Source organism: Halichoeres trimaculatus, unplaced genomic scaffold (genome assembly GCF_033239565.1).
Source record: "Halichoeres trimaculatus isolate MK-OKI-2021-1 unplaced genomic scaffold, fHalTri1.1 fHalTri1_scaffold_16, whole genome shotgun sequence".
In the NCBI taxonomy this organism is placed as follows: Eukaryota; Metazoa; Chordata; class Actinopteri; order Labriformes; family Labridae; genus Halichoeres; species Halichoeres trimaculatus.
The window spans coordinates 26,600,439-26,625,114 of NW_027437194.1; the positions used below are offsets into that span (position 1 = coordinate 26,600,439).

The 24,676-nt window shown below is 40.9% G+C and overlaps 1 protein-coding gene across 4 annotated transcripts in view; it reads right to left on the reverse strand.

Moving 5' to 3' along the window:
* Positions 1-24,676, reverse strand: part of kcnn2 (potassium calcium-activated channel subfamily N member 2) — a 36,005-nt gene that overhangs the window by 3,443 nt on the left and 7,886 nt on the right. For 2 of the 4 annotated variants that reach the window (XM_074690728.1, XM_074690727.1), the window contains exons 3-6: positions 10,382-10,800; positions 9,992-10,133; positions 9,431-9,541; positions 6,950-7,077 (exon numbers count right to left, since the gene is read on the reverse strand). In XM_074690728.1, the coding sequence (XP_074546829.1) occupies positions 6,950-7,077; positions 9,431-9,541; positions 9,992-10,133; positions 10,382-10,800 (800 nt within the window). Of the gene's footprint in view, positions 1-1,971; positions 4,884-6,949; positions 7,078-9,430; positions 9,542-9,991; positions 10,134-10,381; positions 10,801-24,676 lie in introns of those variants that run through there. The other 2 variants (XM_074690731.1, XM_074690729.1) reach the window with 2 other exon arrangements.

Consider the following 24,676-nt stretch of genomic DNA (forward strand, 5'->3'; position numbering starts at 1 on the left):
ATATACTATTTATATCATACTGCTTACCCTGAGAGTATCATATAAATGCCCTCTTCTTTTTGTGGTTTCTGTAAAAATCAGTCACTTAGTTTGCTCAAACATCCTTGTGTCATTATCATAGACTAATGAAATCAAACCTCACCTGTCCCTCAGGTGTCTCTTGATACCAGATGATCAATGGCCAGTTTCTGCAGTGTTACATGTTGCAAAACATCAGCAAACTCTGTTTCTCTGATTCTCCATTAGGGGGCGATATAGGTGTGAGGATATAATTTATTCATTTATTTATTTTTTGATGGCAGGATCAGGATCTGGATTTTATCAGGATTGTTTTTCCTATTCTGACTTTTTTGACCAGCAAACAACATTTTTTTAGCCCTTGAATAGTTTTTATCCTGCATTCTGAAATATTTTATGCACCAAATTTTGTCTTTTCTGGCCTATTGAGGCCACCTAGCTTGACTTTGGACATGACTTTGTTACACCATAATAATATGCTACAATTTATTATGTTATAACGAGATTAATAGTTATTACATTGTTATTACATTGTTATTACACTGTTATAAAACATTTCACCTTAAAACATGACAATTATGTTTGTTTTTTTTTATAAAAAGAATATATCTTATTCCAACTTCCTTTTTTCCCCTGTTCTAGCACAATACAGATTCTATTTTTTTTTAAGCATGGCAGCAATAGGCTTCTGCAGTTGTGTTTCTTTGCAACACTCAAATGTTTGTGTTTTAACAGAGGTACTAATGCTAATTTTTCATCTATTTCTCTTAATGTATAGATGACAAAAGTCATAGGAGTATGAAAACATCTTTCACCCAACAAATAATTTCTTTTAGGCCAAGGGTTACATTTAGACGAAAGTAAGCCTTGTCCCCATCTGTAGATCCTAAAAAATGTGACCTACTGATGGCTTTATATTAAAGGTCTGTTAAATAATGAGAAGATAGACATCATAACCAGAGGATACATGTAGATCATCTGTGATTAACAAACATTTCTGGACAGCAGGATCAGTCTGACGCTGGTTTGAGTAATTCAGCCTGCAGAGAGACACAGCTTATAAAGTGCATCACTCATGTCACACTGATGATAATGATAATAATGATAGTATTTAAACTTAACAGACTGTAGAGGAGACAATGAGTTCAGGGAATACGCTGCAATCAGAGGATTTCACATTGCACTGCAGTGGCGGTGCAGCTGCCAGTGCTACATCCAGCTCTGTCTCTGTTAAACCGGAGTAGTCTGAAGCCACACTGCCCTCTTATGGCAACAAGCTTTCATAACAGCGTTTAATGATCAATCTGAGCTGCACTGGCGACAGGCCACCTTTGCCAATGTCACATCCCAGCTCTCGCTGCTGTTTTACAGCACAAAGCGATTGGGCAATATTAACTGATAGCTTTCATGACACGCTGGCCTGAGTCCAGCTCGACTGTGGGGTACTTCTGAATGTCAAAGCCCTCCTCTCCTCCTCTTTTCTCTGCCTTTTTACTTCTGGCTGAATCATCAGTGTGTCTCCCTTTCCAGGTTACTGTTTCTGCTGTGTCAGGCTGGCGAGCTGCCTGGTCTTTCCCTAAGGTTTGTCAACTTCTGTTAAGTGCATCTGGAGACCAACATCAGAAAATACATCAGGAGAAAAACGGCGCAGGCTCTAAGGGGGTAGCTTTCATTCAGTAAATTCCTCACAGACACGTCCTTTGGTGAGTAAATTAAACTGTGAAATAAGATGAAGTCATTGTTCCAGGATCTCAGGTGAGCCCAGACAACCACAAGCATCATACATGTGAAGTTTTCACCACCTTGTAAAAAGCCTGTCTGTTTATTTGACACCTGTAGACTTTGATCAGAAAACACAGCTAAAGCGTTAGCTTCAATCACACAGAGGAAAAAAGGAGGCATCAGGCTCTGTCCTTATGTACAATGCAGCAGGAGACTGTTAGTCTAGCTTACCTTAGCAAGGTCCACTAGTGAGTTTGCTTGGTCATTCAGCTTGCGTTGCTCCATTTTAACACTTCTCAATCTGAACACAAGACCATTCAGAACCCAATGAATTAATGCTAAAAGAACTTGAGCACCATTGATATTTGTGCACACACAGAGGCATACACATGGAGGACACTCCTATAGGACATGCACAGGATGTGTGTAGAAAATGCAGGGGAGGGGGCAGTCTGTTTGATTTGAGCCGCATGCAAGTGGAAAGGAGACCAACAGAGGAGGAGGAGGAGGAGGGGGAGGCCCGGTCTATGTGCAGGATATTCAACCTGCTCATACAACCAGGCTGAAGGAAAGAGGAGTCATCAGGTGTAAGAGCATCTACGCAGCGTAAACATCGTTTATCAAGGCCTGTTTCTACCTCAAATGACGGCAGGAGAAAGATTACAAGATGCCGAAAAAGGTCACTGTTGTACCTTTAAATTTCTCTCTCTGGTTAAACTCAACCTTTTCTCTCTTTATGAATAATTTATCCAGTCAAAAGCCACAGATATCAAACATTAATCTATGTAAACACAGAGGTTTAAACCTTGCAGCTTCTGTACGTCGACTGTTCTCCTTTTGAGACAATGCAAATGCAAAACAAAGGAGTGGAAAAAAAGGCTTATTTTTCAGAGATGGTAGAGTTGTAGGAAAGATTAGTCCCTAAACGGCCCTTTTTTTCATCAACTGATGCTCGTAGAGGCAGCAAAAAATATCTCACCTTCTCCATAAGACATGCTTAAATAATTCACATCTCCTGTTTAATTAGACTTCTAACGCCTGTTTTCACTCCTCCTCTCAGGGGGGCTCAAAAACAGCAACTGTGCAGTATCGAAGAGTGTCGACCTCACGTGGTTTGAAGATATTAAAGAGGGTTTCTTTTTTTTATCATTCAGATCACCCACGCATGCTTTGTTAATTACACTGGGTGCAGAACACAGAGCATCACGATGGTGTCAGGCTGCACATTTCAGGTCCTGGTTCTAAAAAATATGATCCCTCTGTGAGACATGGACGCAGTTTGAGCGTGAGGTGATCATTAGGTTGAGTGAGAATCGAAGGAGAGCTAATGAGGAGCGAGAGGGGGTTCAAAGGGAGCCTCTGGGAGTCTGCTAATTAGCTTAGCTTAGCTTAGCTTAGCTGAGATGCACCCATTCTCATGCAGTGCAGGATCCTTTGTCTGTGTCCTGAGGACAGGCAGATGTGGAGCGGAGATGACAGGTTAGACCAACAGAGGGTGCCACAGGAGTCTCTAAAGGAAACCAGGATGTCCTGACAGGACCCTAACGCTTCATACAGAGTACAAAAAAAACAAAACGCTGAACGCTGCTTCAAAACAGCACTTTTATATTATACAAGAGAGAAGTAGAGGATAGTCTGTCTAAAAAATGATGGAAGATAACAGATTTTCAGTGTTACATGAGTTTCTAGTGGATGTAAGACCTGTCATTGTTTTGGCGTTTCACAGTTGGATGACCAATAGCTGTCACACGGAGGTCGGAGAACAGGGCAGCTCGAGGTCAGGATGGAGAGGCCTGTGCTTGCCCTGCCTTTATTAGTCCACAAGTCTGAATCCCTCCGTCAATCACTCCCCACGGGCAGCTCTCCCCGTTTTGAATGGGCACTCTAAATCTGCTCGCTATCCATCAGGGGAGGAAAAAACGGCTATGCTAAGCTTTTCAATCCCACACTAAATCAGTAAGGGCAATCTCAGTTAGTGCTGCGCTGTATTTTTCACCCTCTTGACTTCTTTTTTCCCTCATATTGAAGAGAAAATGCAGATGCTCTTGCAGTTTAATAGACATTCTGTGACCAGTTTTTCTCCTCTCGGTCCCCGCTGGCTGCCTCGCGCTGTCGGTCACAGTTGAAGCCTCACGGGCTCAAACTGAATTGCTCAGGGGTGTTTACTCTGACCTTCCTCTCAGGTTGCTTTCCTGTCTCAATCCCCTGATCTCCGAGCTAACAAGCACTCACATCTTGTCATGTTTCAACCTTGCGGATGGAGAGGGACAGCATTCCCGGAGGAGCTGGAGACACCTGACTTAACAGCTGCTGCACACTGTAACGTAACACTGCGTTGTGGTAAGATGCACCATCCTCCTGACCTCAGGGGCGTTCAGACTGCGCTAAATGCTAACCCTGCTAATTCTCCTTAGTGCGCTGATGCATGACAGCTGTACATCGATGTTATTATGCTGCTAATCAGCCACGATAACACCGGCTCAGCGTCTCGGCTACTGTGTCATCCAACAGGGAAAATCGAGGAAATGTGGCTGCAAAATGTAGCAACAGGCGTAACAATGGTTCCACACGCCGAAAGATGACCCTGAGCCCTGATCTGAGTGAGCATGACTGCTGAGTTGTAGAACATGACTTGAGGGATATTAAAGATTAAATACTTGAGCTAGTGCAGGTCTGTGTCCTGGAGAGAAAGAGGCTCTAGTCGTCATCCTTCGGTAGGTGAAAGCACAGTTGGTTGGAGTTTAATCAGTGGCTTTCTGATTAAAGATCAAATTCTCATCACATCCATGCAGAAATGGGAAGAAAAACACCCTCCATCACCGATAATTGAAATTCACTTTACAGACAACAGTGGGTGTGTGCGGCATGTGTCGATATCAGGATGTTGGAGCTCGTGCTGGAGGATAAATGTGAGACTGATGTGCAGTTTATCACACCGTCATGCTACTCAGCTGGACACGTCTTCGTGAAAACCGTGTGTGTGTCTTTGTGTCATTTTGTGGCATGAATTTCACTTATCAAATGAGGGAGTGTAATTTTTTTTTTTTTAAGGTCACATTATTGGGTTGAAGGACAAGCTCTCGTTAGCATGCACACAACAGGTCTGTAGATCTACGTGTGAGGCGAAGACTTACTTTCGAGCTCTATTGCATTGTGTCGACACAAACAGGAAAAAAAGGAAAACATGAAGTAGACAAATGAATTATTGCAACATCAGATAAACATATTCAGATGGCACAGTCTGTTTGCGCTTGTCTCTGCTCTGACGGCTTCCCTCTGAACAGCAGCAGCTATTTATTCTTGACTTTCTTCTCCTCCTGCGACCTGCAGAGTGTTATCTCCCTGTGTTGGTAGCTGCAGCTCTGCCTGCACTTTAATCCCTTTTTTTTGCTCTCTGGTCCTGTTTATCACGAGTTGAGTAAATCAAAACAACCCTTCCTGCTAACTTCAGTAAACATTCGGTGACACAGGCGGCGCCTCGCAGCACCTATGGCTCCATTTAACAACAGTTTGCACCTCCCATCCTTTACAGTGACTGATTCAGACCTCTGAGGGAGTTTTTCTTGCAGCTCTGACCCCGAGGAAACAGGCGCGATGCTATCTAATGCGGTGTTTACTATTGCTTCATGACAGGTCAAGGATGGCTGTAGGCCTCTTCCAACCTTTCACTTGAGCGATTTCCTCGCTTCCTGTCCTGCGTTCATCTCAATCCAGAGTTCGTGCATCACATTCCCACTTTGCCAGCACACCAGCCAGAGGCGAAGATACAAAAAATCCCTCCAGATAAGGCTGACGAACAGAAACTTTGTGAGATAAAGGTGTGACAGGGACATGTTGACACCATACTGAGCAGTCGTCCTCGCACACAGAGCAGGGCGCGACTTCTCCCCTCACAGATCTGCTTCTTTATAGATTTAACTCAGAGGGGATTTCCATTATTAGGCCTTCCCAAAGAACAGGAGACATGAGACTCTGTCATCGCTGCTGCAAATCGCCTGAATGCGACAGCAGGGGGACGTAATGACTCGACAAAGCAACCATGACGAAAGGCTATTAAACAGCACAAATCTGGATGCAGGTTGCGGCAGCAGACGCTTTTTGTTCCCCCTTTTTTCCTCATAATCAAACATTGTAAAGCAGTTAAAAACGTAGATGTATGTTTAAAAGATTCATGAGGAAATCAAAGTTGAGCACAGAAAAACCACAGCAAGCACAAACACACACAGAGGAGGAGGGGGGGGCATGTTACTGGAGCACAAAGCTGCACTTTAACACAATTATCCCACATGTAGCAGCTTATTTTACAAACCACTGCCTGTTTCAAAAAAACAAAACAAAAAAAAATCCCAGACTGGATGTGCCTGCGAGCACTGTAGGTTGCAGAAAAACAAGAGGGAGGTGAGGCTGAGATCAATACCGTTTCAGAGGTAGATAGCACTCCGGGGAGTCCTCGGGGACCCACTAAAAGACTGGCTGACAGGTGAGTGTCCCACCAGCTAGAAAAGTACACCCAGACGTGTCAGCCATGAGGTCAGCGCGCGAGCTGACTCACACAGGAGACACACACACAAGAGTCAAACCGACAAATAAAGGTGAGCGGGAGCGAAAGCGATCAATACCACACCGCTGTGAATTCTGCAACTTGAGAATATTTCCTGAAATGTTCCTGGAAGGCTGCGTCTGCTAAAACACTGAATGTTTCCACAATAAACCAACGTCTTATGGGACTTGTTTGACTTCCAATCAGGGAAATAAACAAGCATTTAACATTCTACACATGCAATTTGCTACGGGAGAGTTCTTCCTGAGTGTGTTTAAGAACAAGAAACTTCTGCATGAGCGATGCTACCACGCTAAATTTAGTCCCCTTGCATGACAGCCGATTGTTTGCTCTGCAGGAACACATCTGAAGAACAGGAGCTGTAATAATGAAGTTTTCCACCATCCAGAAAGCGGATTCCATCATGACACAAATTACTCTATAATTAATACAAATGAGCGCCATTATTTGCCTAAATGTGTCCCAAACTCCCTCACACATCTGCAGATTTAAAGGTAAATTCAGAGGAAACATGCTCATGAGGCTTGAGTGCCTTCAATGTTACGTATTTTGCTACAGGTGTCAAACAATTCAGATTCCAGGTTGCATCCGTAAATCAACACACGGTGAAATAAAAGTGTAAGTCAGGGTTTGCAGCAGGGAACCTACTGGTGAATGGCTTGGAGAAACTTCCTCTGGTGCTTCCTGACTCTGGCGTGGTCCATCTTCCTCACCAGTTTGGTGTTCTTGTAGATGAGCCACGTCTCCCTGAGAACATTCGCAGCTGTGTTTTTCACCTGAAGGGGAAAAAAACCAAGAAAGACTTAAAGACAGAAAAAAACGATTAAAGGAGCTGTGAGGATGAGCTGGGATCTGTGGTGTTTTTTCGGGATTAGGACTCTGTTTCCCATGAGCACCATCACCCACTGTTGTAAAGACGTGACTCCTGCTAAAACAAGTATTTGTTTTGGAGAGCAGATCTTCTTTTAAACACTACTTTTTTTTGTTAGCTTTTCCCATGATGCAAAGCGACGAAGCAATGTAATAATTTGTTGTTTGAAACGTGACAACAATCAAACTTTGTGTTCAGAAGTTGAGCAGACTTCTGTTTATTATTACAGCCCAGTGCTCTGAGACGTGTCTGTAATGTTCGGGTGACCTTACGTCCTCTTTTGACACGTCCTCCTATTTGGTCGTTAAATTATATCCTTGGGAATTGAATAAAATCCCCTAAAATGTCCAGGTTTTGCTCAGCTTGTTCTACAGACCAGTATTATTTAAAATAAGTGATGCACTTGGTCACTGGCATTATTCTGATGAACCTACCTGTCAAGTTGTTGAACATGCACGCCACATGCATCCTGACCATAGACTGAACAATTAATGGACCAAGTCTTCTTGACGTCACCCATCTGTTTCTGAAACAGTTTTGAAGCAGATTGGCTGTCGTGGCCATATTGGTAAAGGGGCGGGCTTCGAGTCTCCATTCTAACAGCTATAGGATGTCTGCCTGTCATGTGAGCTGAGCTGAGCCTCTGATTGGATAAAAATGTGTTCTAAATGCTTTCCAAACTGCAAGCTTAGAAGAAAATTCACCCTCCCCTACATTGTGTGTCGTTAGAGAAATTAGCCACCCAGACAGGAGACATGTTTTGTACCAGGCTGTAAATATCTTTATTTCTGCTGTGGTAATGGCTTTTTTTTTTTGCTTAGTGTGTGTGGTTACTGGTATTTCCAGAGCCAGCCTCAAGTGGACACTCAATGAACTGCAGATTTCAGTGCTTCTGCATTGTCTCATATTTTCATACCTGAGGTTGCCACTTCGTCATGACATGCAGAACCCAGGCTACTACTTCTCTCGGTGCAAAACAGAAAACATGCTCTTAATGCCTGCACTGCGTTCCCAGACAGAAAATGACGAAGTGTAAGTGCACTTGGTAGAAGCACTCTGCACTATTTGCAAAGCTGGCACCTATAGATGTGTCAGATACAAAAGCTCTGACCAAAAGCTTTATTAATTTAAATGCCTAAAAATCTAAGTTAAACTTGAACGAAGATTATGAGGCTTTTTTTTTGAAAGAGAAATATGTATTTGAGCTGTCTTTTTTTTAAATTTAAGAATGTTGTGAGGCATTATTTATGTTTAGGTTATGGAAACTGTTAACTCCATACAGAAAAAAGCAAGTTTTCAATCTATCTATTGTAGGGATGGTTACCTTTACATTTGAAACGATACCTGGTTATTGGTATCAGTACTCAATGGTACTAATTTTGGGTACTTTTGTGTGTTTATGCAGTAATGAACATTCATTAGTTTGATAATAAAATCTCAAAGTTTTTAAATATAACATTTTTATTCTTCAGTATATTACCTTGCAATGATGTGTTCGTGTACAGCATGGAAAATCACCTACTCTTCCACTCCTTCACAGTCTCAAGGATGCGTTGAGACGCCTGAACATGGTTCCATTTGATTTTACTTGACTCAGTACTATGTACTACAGATGGAACTTGGTCAGTACCTATAAAAGTACCTCATTCGGCACCCATCCCTAATGTATGGTTTACAAAGCTTCTTTGTCCTCTTTGACTATCTTTGGGTATTTTTGCAGTATCTCTAAGAGGCCAGGTAGGGGGTCCACTATTTTGGTTCACACCACATGGTCACCCCGAGTAATAACTTGTAACATTAGTGAATCCTGATTATGTCAAACCAGAGCTCATCTACCAGCTCCAACCTCACCAAGCAGAGCTAACGTAACCTCACTCTTCATTTTATTGAAACACTCTGAAGTTTGAACAGACCACTGCAGAATAACTGCTGACTGTGGGTTGGAGTCAACATTAGCAGAAACAGCTTAGCCTCTGTGTTAGCTTTTAGCTCGTGCTCTATCTCTCTCCTGTTTATCTTTCTTCTGCTCTTCTGTCCTTTTTCTGTCTGACAGTTAGACTCCAGTGTCCACCATCACTATAAAATTAATCACAGAAATCATTCTCAGCAGAGAAAAAGGACAGATCTTGCCTCTCACTGCTAAACTCTGCCGGCCTGTGTGGTTTCATCAAAGAGACTTTCAGTCTAGGGCTGTAAATGGATTTGTGTTCTCCTGGGAAAATCCAACCTGAACAAGATGAGTTAGTCATTTCACTCACTCTTTTTGTTAGCTGGGTGTCCATCATAAAATTATGGACGTGTTTTTCAGCTTTGGTTAGTTCCAGTTTCTTTGCGACCACAGCCACCACCAAGGCCGTGCAGCCAGCACCCTGTGGAAGAAAAGACGAAACCAGATGTACATCACAGATTTCTGCTGCTCATAAATCAGATGCACCTAACTTCTGCAACAAGAAAGAGAAATTTATTAGAATGAAAAATGAACCTCCCTGAAATGTAAAATATTCGATCCAGCTGTAGTTGTGGAGAGGTGCATTGAAATGATGAATTATGCTGTGGCGTATTTTATTTGACCTTCACCTGTCGTTACTTTGTGTCAAATATTGCCTCAGTTTGCAGATTTTATTCCTTTTTTATTCATTTTTGCAGCAGGAAAACTTTACTTTAAATGTGTTAGCCTCCCTGAAATCTCTCAAGCATCTTTAAAAGTTGACGGATTGATTGACTGCCTTATTCTGTTTAGTTCTCAGCTATTTTCCGGTTAGTTGGAAGCATATTTTCTGACTGTCTCTCAAAACAAAAAGATGGACTGCTGCTCTCACCATGATGCCAGTCAGGAGGCAGACTCCTTTTCCACAGTACGTGTTTGGGACCATATCCCCATATCCAATGGTAAGAAACGTGATTGAGATCAACCACATGGCTCCTAGAAAGTTGCTGGTTATGTCCTGGTTGTCGTGGTACCTGTGAAGGATTGAGCAGAATTGAAAATACGTGTGCACAGAAGCTTCACCTCATTTCCCCTCAGTTTTAGGAGCACAGATTGAATATCAGAGAGGATACTGCAGGGCTGTAATCTTGTAAATCTTTCTATCTTAATGCTCAGACACTGAGTGAGCTTAGACGTGTGTACATTATCTATTTTTACACCTAATCTATGTTTCATGCCGAGCAGAGCAGAGCAGCATAGCGTGAGAAAGTGATCCAGGCACCTCTCGCAGGCTCTGACAGTCCATGCGGCGATGATCCACAGCGAGATGGTGAACACCAGCAGCACAGTGCCGGGACAGATGGTCATGAGGGTCTTCATCACGAAGCGTGTGTTGAAGTTAATCTTGTTGAGCGCCCCGATGCTGCGAGACGAGGCGTCTGTGAAGAGCTTGCTGTGCAGCAGCATGACACGAGCGATGAGGTACAGCCGCAGGAACATGGGGATGGACAGGATGATGTCCACGTCCGCATCCGTCTTGGATGGTACGTAGGAGTAGGCCAGGCGTGCCGTCCAGGTGAAGGTGTAGTTCCCTGGGATGGGGTGGATCGCACACACCAGGATCTCCAGGCAGATGAAGAAGATGCGCTCATACGTCATGGCTATCCTCCAGTCATCCGCGGCGTTGTCCACCATAAATAACTGCAAAGAAAGGGCACGGTGAGGCGGGGTGAGGGTGAAAGGCATCCAACATTTTCATCATGGTGACACAGCACGCTACAGGAACTCATTAGACCTCATTTAACGATAAGTCACAAAGAGCCTGCGGTCATCACATCACATTTTTAGTCACATATTCTGACGGCCTGGGCCATTTCTTTGGATTATTTCCAACAGGATTAAATTGATTCAAATAAAGGAAGAGCTGCAGCCAGATAAATGATAACTAACTGAAGAGATAAGGGCAGGACGATCACTTTAAGCACATCTTAAGGGCCTGACATGTATCTGACAGCTGTATGCAGACTGAAACTTCATGCTTTTTATCTGAGCACACTTTAATGAGAACTTTGTGTTTTGTTCAGAGTTTCTACCTTCAGGGTGGCAATTTGTTTCCATTAAACTCTGTGCAGCCAGATAATTACTGCGGTTAATTAGCTTCAAACTTTCACAGATCTGATTGTCACATTAACCTCCAACAGGTGCAATACTGAACAATTCAGTCTGACCTCATGTGAATACGACTGATTTCTTCTCTTTTGTCTTAAACATGTTTCCCAGCCCTCTAAATCCCCTCTAACAAGGAAAATATCACAGATCCTAAGGAATTAGACGAGCATTATGTTTGATTTTAACTCCTGTGTCTTCTCCTGACGTAACGTCACTTCTCTGACTCTCACTAACTGTGTCCCCGTTCAGGGTCCACATCCTTCGAAGGGCACATTTGAAGACTGATTGCATCACAGCAGCACCTCAAAGGCTGTCCCATTTCAAAGCTTCCTCTTAATGCGTCCTACTTTTCCCAGACTGTGAAGGATACATCAGGTGTATCCTTCGTGACCCAACATATCCTGTGATTCTTTACTCTTAAAGTCAAACAAGACGGCTGGCGGACGGCTGGGGCTCGGTGGTGAAGCTGATCTTTTTTCAGTCTAAAGGTTGAAGAATCACAAACTTTTGGATTTTGTTTACGTAGCAGCTTCTGCTAACTGTCCTTTAATTGGGTATGAACGTGACATGTAATGCAGAAATGCTTTGAGGTATCAGGAGACCTAAGAAAGTGTGATGCGCTTTAATTTGAATTATTTTCTTTCTCAATAAGTTCCTTACACTTCATCATTTTAAACAAGGGGATGAGCTACAAACTGAATTCGTGTTTTTTATTCCCAAATTTGTGCAAGAGAACTCTAATTTTCTGAGAGAAATGAATCAACCACAAATACAACTTTTTGTCTGTTCAGAAATAAAAGTAAATAGCTGTAATTTGGCAATAAAAAATAATAATGTGTTTTAACTGCTTTTTGTAAAACAGTTCATTTGAAAATTCGTAACAAAGATAATTATATTTTAGCATTAAAGATATAATTTTGATTAGCAAGCTTGCACATCCTGGTGGATTAACCATTACAGAAACATAACAAATAATTTGTTCAACATGAGTACAAAAAAATAAGATGAATGAATGAATACATATATAGATAAATAAAATAAATAAGAGCTTGCCTAAAATAAATAAATAAATAAATACATAAATAAGAAGACCATCCACTTGATTCTAATGGTCAAAACCACTTGATGACAGTTATCAGCTTCTACTAACATGTGTAATGCCAAAGGCAAACTGATCACACATCATGACAAATCCATCTGCAGAAAAGAGCTTCTACACGTTAAGCTAGTTACCACCACACACCATAGGATTAGGTGCTTAGCTTCTGTTAGCATCATATCAGTAAACAATGTGGTTAAAATGTTTGCAAACCTGGTGATAGCAGCAGGTAAGAGAAACTTTAGGTAACAGGTATCTACAAAGAAAGTGAAACCATGAGCCGTGGTGATGATAGCATCAGTTTAAAATTTGTGACCATTTATTTATTTTTGTTTTTTAATTTATTTATTTATTTATTTTTAAATGTGTGTCGCCCACAGTTTTTAAAGAATAAGGAGAGCTAAGCTAAGACAGTTTAAAGAAGGGCACTCATGCTTTTCTATATTTTAAACATGGATATAAGTTACAAATATTAGTAGTTCAGACAAAACGTGAGCAGATTATCAAACCTCTACATGTTCACATGTTGTAGAAATCCTTGAATCTGTTTGTAAACTGATCAAAACGATCCGTTCTAAAAACAGCATCAGATCTCCACGAGACTTGCTGAAGGTGAGATGAGGATATCACATTGGGATCTCGTGATTGGTTCATGACATGTGACATCAGCTAATAGCTCCGCCCCCAAAAGGGCCTTCAAGAGGACTGGCCAATCAAAGGGAACGGGGTCTGTGTAGCTCAAGCCTTAAAGAGACAGTAACCAAAAAAAAAAAAAAAACGGAAGGCTGTAATTTGGGTTTCCTGAAAATCTAGTGGGAGTAAAAAAAATTTAAAAAAATGGTGGCGCTAAATAATGTAAAGCTAGTATGGGGGCACGAGAGGAACAGAATTAAGAAAAAACATAATAAAAAAAAACTCAATACCCCCTCTCTAATGTTTAATCAACAGGCAGAAATTCTTTTGCTTAAATGAGTGTTTTTTTGCCAAAGTTTATGTATTTTGAGTTTGTAGCCAGATAATGTATAAGGCTAATGGGTGATGATGGAAACAGAATCCTGACAGTGTAAGAGGAGATCACTGATATGAAGGCTGTTCTTATTTTTTATCCAAACTGATTCTTTTACACATCCTCATTAGGAAAAGGAGAAGCTGATGTGCAGATAAAGCTGACAGATCCAGATAAAAAATACTTCCTGCAACAATAGAATTAAGTCCACAAAATAACTGGTTTCCAGTGTAGAAGGTAGACAGGAAACAATCAGGTTATTGATTGGTAGAAAAAAAAACTAACTTTAAAAATAAATCAATGTTTAAGTCTTTTTTGAGGAAACAAAGGGAAAATGTTTTGTGTTCATTGTCTGGAAGTGATAAACATATGCAGATGCTCTCTGTCATGTGTGACAAATTATTGAATATCATTGAAAAGCTTTGTATTCATGATGTGTGGAACAAATCTAGAGACCCTAAACAATGATCCTGTGATTAGAGATCAATAACTCTTCATGAAACAGTGAGAGTGGGAGTAAAGTTTGTATTTCCTTTCCTGTATTTGACTCTGATGCACCAGGACTCAACACTGCGACAAATCCCCCCCTCGATTGTGTTTCCCCTCGCTGCTTTCAGATACAAAAAAATAACAAAATAAGTGTTACACTGGCATCATGCAGTAAGCGTTTTCAACTTCAAAGCATTATGCTGATGGGAACATCTGCCGCCTTCACATTAGCATTAGGTTCTGGTCGCCTGGCCACCCCGACCAGAAGGCAGGCCGCTCCACTGGGGACTACAGTGTGGGCGGATTTCTACACCTCTCATCACTCTTCTCCACCCTGTCCTCTATCATAAACACCCCCTTCTCACATGGTCACCTCAGGCCCATCCCCTCCTCCCTCTCCATCACTTTCACTCCAATCTGCAGCGATCAGAAGATTCACGGCTGAGGGTATTCACCCTGAACTAACAGCTCAGCCCGTGACCGCCGTCTCCACCTCCTTCACAGTGATCCCTGATCACGCTCATAGTCCTGGATTCACTATCTCCATCTTCCTCTGCTCACGGGGTTTTATATTTGCTGCTGCAGGTCGAGGATTAAACACTATCAAACTGTATTAGCTCCCTGAACATTTGTCAAATAATTCCTCTTTCTGACACACCACGGTGATATTCCTCCACAGCTGCTGCTGCTCCAAACACTCAATCACCTCAAGGTCTGTCTCAGCCTGTGTACGAGCCATCACCGCCCAGAGCAGATATTTCACAAAATGTTGCCGTCAGCAACTTCAGCCGAGGTTTCCCGGTGGCTGTTTTTTTTTTTTTTAAATTTGCCATGAGAGCAGAATCCCTCTCACGGCAGAGAAAGAAAAAACTGCACATGATTACATTTTACAGGGGAACCCTCCTTTCATTTGATTAGTCATGAGTTATACAATGTCCAGTGACTTAAAATGAAAATATGCACACACAGAGGAACGGTTGTGCTTTCAGTTCAAGCAGATTGTGCACAGGCTGCTTCATCTCTCAGCTAAGCTCATCTTTAATGTTTAAAGTCTGTGGTTTGGATTTTCACCCACTTTAGTCCCACTGCACGGCTACCTGCAGGCATGGAGAGGAAGATGATATATATTTAAAGTTTAGGGTTGAAAAAGAAATATAAGAGGGGGAGGTGGGCTTATAAAGGGACAGGGCATATGGATTTTTCTGTTTTAGGGAGTGGGTTTTCATTGTTTCATGACATTGTTTTCATGGATTAATATTTTATAGCGTCCTGTTTTAAGGTGTTGTAAAATAAAAAAAACACTGAGAGAATACATCAGAGAAATCACATGTAGTGTATCATAAAAATCCATCTCCAACTATGAAACAAAAAAGTAGTGAAGGACACACATGATCAAAATTTAGAGACCAGCTCTGCACTGTTGGATCTTTAAAGGTTTTACATAGAGTTTTAAAATGCAAAAAGAACTGGGAATGAGATTAAAAAAATGTATTGGAAACAACAATTTAAGTGGAAAAGTCTGTTGATCAGCTGATCAAAAGTTTAAGACCGCAGCCTTTAAAAGACAAAATCTGCACAAAAATGTGGATTCAATGTGATTGGACGCAGTAAGACACCCATTTTGAATTTCTTCAGAGATCCTGAGGGTTATGAAACCAGAAGTCCAGAGGTAGACCCAAAGAAATATCACCGCCGCAGCCGGAGGATCTGATTGACTGTCCGTCAAGACACAAGACGATCCTCGACCCAAATTAAGATTGTTACTGGAGCTGACTGCAGCCCAGTAACCATCAGATGCCATCTGAGAGAGAAGAGCTTCAAGAACAAAACACGTCTTTGAAGGCCTCGTCTCCTTCAACGCCACAAACTCACCGTTTGGACTTTTTCAGAGAGCAGCAAACATGGGACACTGAAAGGTGAAGAAAGTTTGATTCTCTGAGGAGAAAAAACTGAACCTTGACGTCCTGATGGCTTCAACGTTACTGACATGACCAGGAGATCCCACTGGAGATGTTTTCACGGTGGCACAGTGGAGGGGGCGCCATCATGATCTGGGGCTTTTTCCTTCAATGGACCAATGGAGCTTCAGGTTGGTCAGGGGCGTCAAACGGCGGCTGGCTCTGTGGAGATGTTGCAGGGGGCCTCCTTCATGACTGAGGGCCCTGGTCTGTGTGGGAATGACTGGGTTTTTCAACAGGACAACGCTGCAGGTCACAATGGGCGCCTGACAAAGGACTTCTTCCAGAGGAATCAGCTCACTCTTTGGCCCATCCTGATGTTCCCCTGATCTAAATCACTCTGACAACATTGAAGCCATTCATGAAGCCACCTTGACCACTTGGAGCAACACCCTCACTCCTGGAAACACTTGAATCAAGCCAGAACAAATTTTTGAAGTGATCAACAAGAACGATGGAGCTACTGTCGGTAATAATGATAAATTTAATAATAATGAGATGGCATCTCTCAAAAATAACTTCTGGAAGCTGAAATCCAGTCCATACAAACGTTATGGTTTCTGCATATTATGGGCTGTGTGATGTCAAAAAGAAGGGACAGACTGGAGTAGTTTAAATGCTGGAACGCTGTGGCTGCTTTCTCCAACTATTGTGAAGGCAGAAAGAGTAAATGTAGTCATTAATATTTAACTACACTAATGATTGTTCAGACCCTGACAGTAATGGTGGCTGGGCTCACACATTGGCGTGGTGTGTTTGACTCTGAGGCGAGAGTGTGACTGCGATACTCGCCTCACTTTCATCATCATTGAAGCTGTTATGTTTATAAGATGCAAATTCAAAGCTGTTGCTGGTGGTGAATCTTGTGGCAGTGGCAGAATATGACCTGAACGGTATGTTTAAACGGACATCATGAGTGTTCACTGACCATGAAGCCAAAGATAGAGAGCTCAATACAAGTTTTACAGTCCAACTATTGATTCAGCCCATTCTATAACACAGTCATTGGTCCAAACATGGACGCTGAATCAACATCTACAAGAAGATGTTGTTAAACTTTAGCATTTTTTTAAATTCAAGGTAAAAAGGACACCTGATTTAAAGAGTGAAACAATCTTTGAAGTGGGTAAGAAAAATGTGCTTGTCAAGTTCCTTGAAATAAGAGTAATGTCTTTATACAAGAAACAAAATAAGTACATTTTTCTTCCCTAAGGGGCAGATTTTCTTTGCAGTAATAAGCAACTCAGGCAACATTTTTGTCTTTCAGTATCTTAAAATCAGATATTATTCTAGACTTGTTAGTTGAATGCAGCTCATATTTGGTCTAATAAGATATTTTTCAACTAAAATTAAGAAAGACACTTGCTTAGATCTCATTTTTTTTATTAATATAGGGCAGAAAAGGAAAGAGTAAACACGATGAACACAGAACACCCTGAACTTTCTATGATCATGTTTTTCCTTTTTTAAGTCAACACTCAAATCTGTTCAGCTAAAAAATGCACTAGATGAACTTTTCTGTTTCACCTGTAACTTAAATGTGAACCTTAGTTAACAATGAAGAAATAATTGGGACACTGTGTGTCCTCGTAGTTAGGTTGTATGGCCCATGAGGTTGGCATGTCCTCTCTAAATAAAGCCATAAAAAGTCAGAAAAATCAGCTCATACAAATTATTCTGATTGATGGGACTTATATATTGATAGTACTTTTTAAGATACTAAACCTTCCTGACAAACTGTGCAAAACTATTAAAGGGATACAGACACAGTATTTTAGAATTAGGGAGGGGTAGAGGTCACTTGTCGTTTTTTCCAAAGGTTGGTTTTGTGTTGTTTTCTAAATGAGTCGGATGAGTCAGAGTTGCGGATGTTTGGAGGGAGAGAGTTCCTGAGAGTTGGGGCAGCAATGGCGTAAGCTCTGTCCTCCAGGTTATTGAAGGCTTTGTAGGTGATAAGCAGGATCCTGAAGTGGATTAGTTAGCCCGAGGTGGAGCCAGACTTCTCTAACTGGGATGAGAAAACTGGGGCACTGACTTTTGCAGGACTAGTGTGAGGAAGAAAAAGGATTTTTTTAAATTTTGATTTCCACTCGTCATGTCTACACGGACTTCTAATATTCAAAAATCCAATGACTCATTCTACCACTAACAAACTTAGGTTGGTTCAGCATTTTTAATGTAGCAGCTGTTGATGATAGGCTTCAAAACTCTGCATCAGAAACAAAAGGGATGACATCACAGACACTATGTTCATATGTAATACATTCATAGTTATTATAAAAGGGCTCTTTTCTTAAAAATCTGGAAGGCTGCTGTTCAAGAAGACATAATATTTTAGTATGATGTATTTAAGCGTAGTGCTTCATCAAAACCCTTTTTTTTATCTACAAAGCTTTCCAATGAATTTAAGTTTGACCATGGCCATGAAAAGTGACCTGAGCAAAGAGAGAAAGAGTCAAATTGTTAAAGAGCCTAAGTGAGGGTGAATCGTGACCATAAGACCATAAGAAGATACATCCAAAAGAGTCTGGGTGGGAGAAAACCCAAAGCAGAAAAAGCTTGTTGAACATTGTCAAGCCGAGAACGGTCAAGACTCAAATAAGAGGTTTCTAAAAAGCCCTTTTTGAAGCTTTGGAGCTCCATGATGACTGCTGGAATCTCCAAAGTTATATTCACTAATGAATGAAGGAGAACCCTGGACATTTCAGATGGTTCGGCATCTAGTTTGATTTCAAGAGGCCATGCTGTTTCAACTTGACAGCAGTGTCCACAAAGCATAGGTGTTATGTATGTTGGTGATGAAGTTGTTGGTTGAATTCTGAGGGACTCTGACCTTTCCTCTAGACAAAAGACAGTGAATGAGACACCAGAGTTCTTGCACTATTGTCAGATGCATGGTCACATGGCTCACGTTAATCTAAGGACTTGTTGGTATCTCAGAGCTTTAAAGATGTTTGCCTCATGAATTGGCCCGTGTGTCCACCCAGACTCAACCGGGTTGAAAACTTGTGGCCAATAAGATGCTGGTTCACAGTGATGGACAGCTTTATAGGGCGCAGCAGAGAAGACATCAGAAACCAAACAAAATCAGCTGAACAGAAACTTCTGATCCTCATTGAAAGAAACAAGGTTTTTATAGACATTAGGAAACACTATATTCAAAAGATTTCAATACCATATTGACCCAAATATAGGACGACCTCGATTATAAGACGATCCCTCCCTTTCACATCATTTTCAATGAAAAAAAAAGTATACATATTCTTATACAAATTCAAGTCAATATGCTATTTTTCTTTTGTAAACAGTTATAAAGACAACTGTTGCTTCTGTTTAAGCTTAAACAGAGTTGTAAGAAATATGACTTTTTTAAACAAAAATTTAAAAAGGTGCCTTTTCATATTTAATAGGAAATATGCTTTTATCACCAATTTGCATAATAATTTAACACACAAATTTCGTTTGTGCATTTATTTAAAAATACAGCCTACAGAACTTTGAAAAGCATAGTGTTAAACACTCATTTAAAGAAATATACAGCTATCTGACTTCTCTGACAAATTTGATTATTAACATAGTTTGTGTCAGAGCTCACTCAGCGGCATATAGAGGAAAAACCTGTGTCTATACAGTCCTGGTCCTCAGGCCCCTTACAGCTGCCGACTGTGCCACGCTTGTGTTAATTCAATCAACTTAAAGGACCAACTTTCATTCAGTGGCTCTCTGTTGCAGAAGGGACGCTTATTAAAAAGTGCATCATTTGTTACGTTAATTAAAACTTAATGCAAATATGCATTAATGTGATGTCTAAGAGTATTAAACTCATAATTGCGGGTGAGAGGTTATCAGTTTGTTGCAGCTTTCTCTGAGTCAAAGCGAGCCTCCATCCAAATGTCAAAGAGCCTAGTGAGGGGCCTTGCTTTGAACTAATATCAAACACATGTAAAACTTCCTCCTCTGACCCCAAAATGTTCACACTCTCCCTTTAAGTTGGGACTTGACTGAATATATTGATTCATCTGTAAAACCAGCAGTTTTTAAATCTGTGAGAAATAAAACTTTGACTGTACTCGACACATGCTGGAGGCCCACATCACGACTTGGCACCTCGCCAGTGACTCTCCATTTAGTTTAATTTGGAATTTCTCATTAAAGAAGTAAAAAAAAAAAAGGGTCCCAATCCTGGAAGGCTAATGGGATCAGTGACCCAGATTGTAAATTTAGCAGTGATACCTTACATAAAATTAAATTGCTGAAATAGTCATATTCCTCACATCGAGGAGAAGGTGTGTATTCATCATGTTCAAGGACGAAGAAGACACTTGGAAAATCAATAGGACTGTGCACTGCCACTTTTCATACATGAGTACTTCTCTCACAGCCTGACAGCTCTGAAGGCGCTCTGACATCACAGCCGCTAGCTTAACTTTGACACACAATGAACCACAAAGTAAACACGCTAATTATAGATTTGAGGCTAATTATAGACTCAAAAGAAACTGCATCAGACCAGCACAGCCAACACATGTTCAGGAACAAATGATACAACCCTCCACAAAGCCTCTGCCGCTCATTCATATTTATTTAAAAGCTACAATCAAAGTTCCCCCCAAACACAGAAAACACATGGATTAATTTTTCAGAGGCAGTTGTTCATATCAAATGAGTGACACTGAGCTCCTTTAACAAACGGACATCTGTCAGAGAAGTGTGTAACTCTAACCACAGCTCGCCTTGTTCAGCCTTTCCAACAGAGTGTAATGTAGACACAGAAACACAAGCTGTGACTCCACTCTGCTGTGGCGTCTTACTTACAGAATTAGGCCTCTGAAAGCAGCTAAATCTATTGTTTGCACACAGCGCAAGAAGCGTTTTATTTTACATTTTAAACAACAAACCCCGCCTGTCAAAAGCAGTTACAAAGTTTGTTGCCTCAAAACAATGTAATTAAAGATTTACACGCAGGTTGCATAAGGAAAGCCTACTTGGTTGGTAAAAGCAATTATGGTAATGGATGACCTGAAATACAATACTCAAGGGCCCTTTACCTCAGAGCATCGAATATTCCATGCTAGCAGCAGAAGAGACAGTTATGACTGAGAGATGGAGGAAACAACATCAGCTCTGGGAAAAAGAAAAACTGCATTTCAAATCATCAAAATGTTATAAAGGAGAAGACTTTGAGAGTCGGCTATTAAAATAAAAAAGACTGGATGAGACATTTTGGAATAAGTTTTTAACAGAGATAGTTGAGTCACTTTGTTGGTCAAAACATGCCAAAAAAAAAGGGGGGGGCAATGTGGCCTAAGAGATCCCCAACGTATTCCAAATCAAATATGTTATGAAAGGAATAAACAACATGCAACTCGAAGGATGCCATGATCAGTTTTCTTTAGGTGCACCAGCACAAAATTTGAGAGCACCCAAAGTTTTCATTGCATCACCTCAACTTCATAAAGTCACCTTTTTATCTCTCTCCATAACTTTCACATAATGTGAACAATTTTAAACAAGAACAATATAAAGAAATGTTTGTCTTTGTTTGAAGCACAGTTTTATGTATAAAAAGAAAAATAAAGTGTTTAAAGTGCTTCACTGAGCTGAAATTGAACAGTTCAAACTCAAAAATTAAGAAAATACAACACTTATGAATAAAAGTGACTGTGCTTAAAGGTAGAAAAAAAGGAGTTTTCCAAAAAATGAAATGTCATCTTTTACAGGAATATTCCTGCTCAATCGTCTCCTATAGGCCTCTGTTCATGTGTGTCAGTGTCTGCATCTGCCTTAAGCCCCTCCTCAGCCTAAATGCTATTGTTTAAGTTATTTCACAAATAAAGCTTTTACTGAATGAGGGTGAAGCTTAGCTTGACTTTCACCCGCTTTCAGGAATTTGGAGAGTAACATGGGACGAAGAGCAACACTAGTTAGCTTTCTGCTCCCAGGTATGTGTCAAATAGTCGTGATTAGCTTGTGCTAACATGCCAAGTCTGGTGCATGGCTCTGGAAGTCGGATGCTGTGGGTGTGCTGCTGCTGGCACTAATCCAAGGAGGAGGAGCACAGTTTGAATGTTGTGTTTACTAACTAGTAACAAAAAGTCCTGCAGACCCTACATTTTAAGTGCTTCACTGAATTGAATTGGTGTTAAATACCTTTTTTCTTTGTGAGAAAAATTTCTGATTTAAATTTGATAAACGGCAACTCATCTTTGGCAATGCTGTATGCAACATCAGTGTTTCCCCTGTGTTGACAGCCTGGTAGGGGGCCTCACCAGTTTTTGGTTTAATTTAAAGGTTTATCTTTAAATCTAGGTTAACAAATGACTTTAACTTTGTCAGACTGAAATATATTTATACAGTCATATTAATCATAGCTGTCAAAGTAGATAATGAAGTGAAGAAGAGGACAAATGGCAATCATTTTTAAATGTGTACACCCTGGCCACCCCTACCTATGCCACTGCCTTCACTTTGCTACCCCAGTCTGAAAGTCTGGACACGCCCCTGCACAGAAGCACATAGTCCCAGTGTAGTATAAACGATATTAAGCTTTCAGGTTTGGTTAACAAAAGCTGGAATACTCCTTTGTTGATTTTTAAAAAATGAGAGGAAAGATAGCCAAACTTTATATGTTGTAGAAATCCAAAATTATGCCTGTAAACCAATCAAAATGCTCCGGTATAGAAAATAGCACAGAATCTTCATGAGTCTTGCTGAAATGATGAGGTCAGCACATAAAGATCACCTAACTAGTTCATGACACATTGGAGAGATGGAACTTATACACCAAGGTCTGCCCATAGCTCTGGCCAATCAGATGAAAGAGGGTTTGTTAAGTGGGAGTCTTAAAGAGACAGCAGCTAAAACGCAGTGTTTCAGACAGAGACTGATAAAGGGTTTTCTAAAACATATATAGGTTTTGTAAATCATGTAAAGCTACTACAGAGGCACAAGAGGGACAGAGCAAAGCCTAAATAAAGCTAAATACCACCTCTTTAAGTTCTAATTAGCTCTTTAAATAAAAGTTTGTAGTGAAGCTAAATAGCATTTTGTTAGTGAAGCTAGCAGCATTAAATATACCATAACATCATATTTAACCGATAAGCTAGCTATATGTTAGGCTGCATTTAGACATGGCATGCTTTAAGCTAACAAGCTGCTTTGAAAGACAAAGCAACCATTATTTATTTGATTAATTAAGTTTCCTGTTTGAGTATACTGAAATTAGTGATGTGTAAAGCCACAGATGCCTGCTGAGGCTGATGGGTAGGTCTTAAATTGGCAAACATTTAATTTTTACCTCAAAGAGGTAGAGCATGCAGAGTTAGCAACAAAACTGACATATTACCTACATTGAATTACATCAGATACTATTTAAAAATTCATCTTGAATCACTAAATATAGACTTAATGATGACCCAGATGAGAAGTCAGAGGATCACCTGATCCAGCAGGGCTCATAGAAATGTTTTCCAGTTGTTGAGGTTGTTAGCTCTGGACCAAAGTCTTGGACTGTCTATTTGACTGTTACACATGGCATCTTGCTTGACACATGTTCCTCATACTCTAGAAGAGCCACCAGACTAAAGATGGGTCAAAGTGAGGTACTTTACAGAAAAATAAGTGAACTGACCGTTTCATTTTCACTTAAACTATTTGGGGAATTAAATCTGGCGTCTTGTTTTAAATCTCCAACAAACTCAAGCTTTCTCATTTTAAACCTACTGAAATCCACATTGTAGCATCAGCCCTTTGCCCTGAATGGTGACCTCATATCAGCTACGATAACAAACATACATGAAGCCCCTGCCCTGTTAAACACAGAGCACATGTCACTCAATACATTGACCAATCAAAATGAGGACAGATCCAGCATCAGACATCCAGCTCATGGTCCAGTAGACCTCCACATCCCTCCCTCTCATCATGAGAAACTTTCATTCATGTCAGGTTCAAGATAATGGCTCAGATATGTCCTCGGATCGTTCCTCATCCCGCGCCGACAGCGGGCAGTCCCACGGGGGCTCACCTGCGCTGCTAGCTGGGTTGGTTACTGGTTTCACTACGCTCAATATAACTAATGGAGTCCAGCTCAATATTTAATCTGTGTAATGTGGAGATGGGAACATATATCTTGTCAGTGAGAATGAAATCGCTCAATCTCATTAGTGAATTAGGTTGAGAGGTTTAGCCCAATTAGACATTAATGCAATGCTTTATTTATGATATCAAAGCGAGCCACTAAGAGGCCACTTTGCTGAGTAAATCTGAAGACGTTGTGGTTTTGGTTTGCTTTTGTTTCTGAAATTAAGTCTCACATTTGCATTTACATTCTTCTATTCAAGCAAAGTAAATCCTCTTTCAGCTGAAGTAAAGGCTTCTATAAATCTTTTTTTTCTTTAAGTGTCGCTGCTGCTGCAGCCAAGTTGCACAAAACACCCGACCTAAACAATCTGCCTGTTTAAAGTCACATGCGGCACAATTTACTGAAAGCATGAATAAATAATTTTGAAGTTTCTCAGCTCTTTGGGAGGCTGAGTGCCTCTGCCCTTGAAAGCCGGTACGTTCAGTGAAAACATCGAGGTCACCAGCCAGCGTTGGTTATCTGACTCTCGTCTGGAGTCTCAGGTAGAGGGCAGATTTCACTGTGAGAAATGCAGAGCATCTCCTGCAGTTACACCATATCTCTGACACATACGCACCACCCAGGGGCGGTCTGACAAGCGCGGGCCAAGTTTGACTTTGGCAGGATGGAGCTGGCACAGTTCAGGCAATGTGTTGTTATTTTATCTTTTCTGCAGATTAAAATTGTTGCACTGCGTGACTGTGGAACATCAGCGCTGACTTTTATCACAAAAA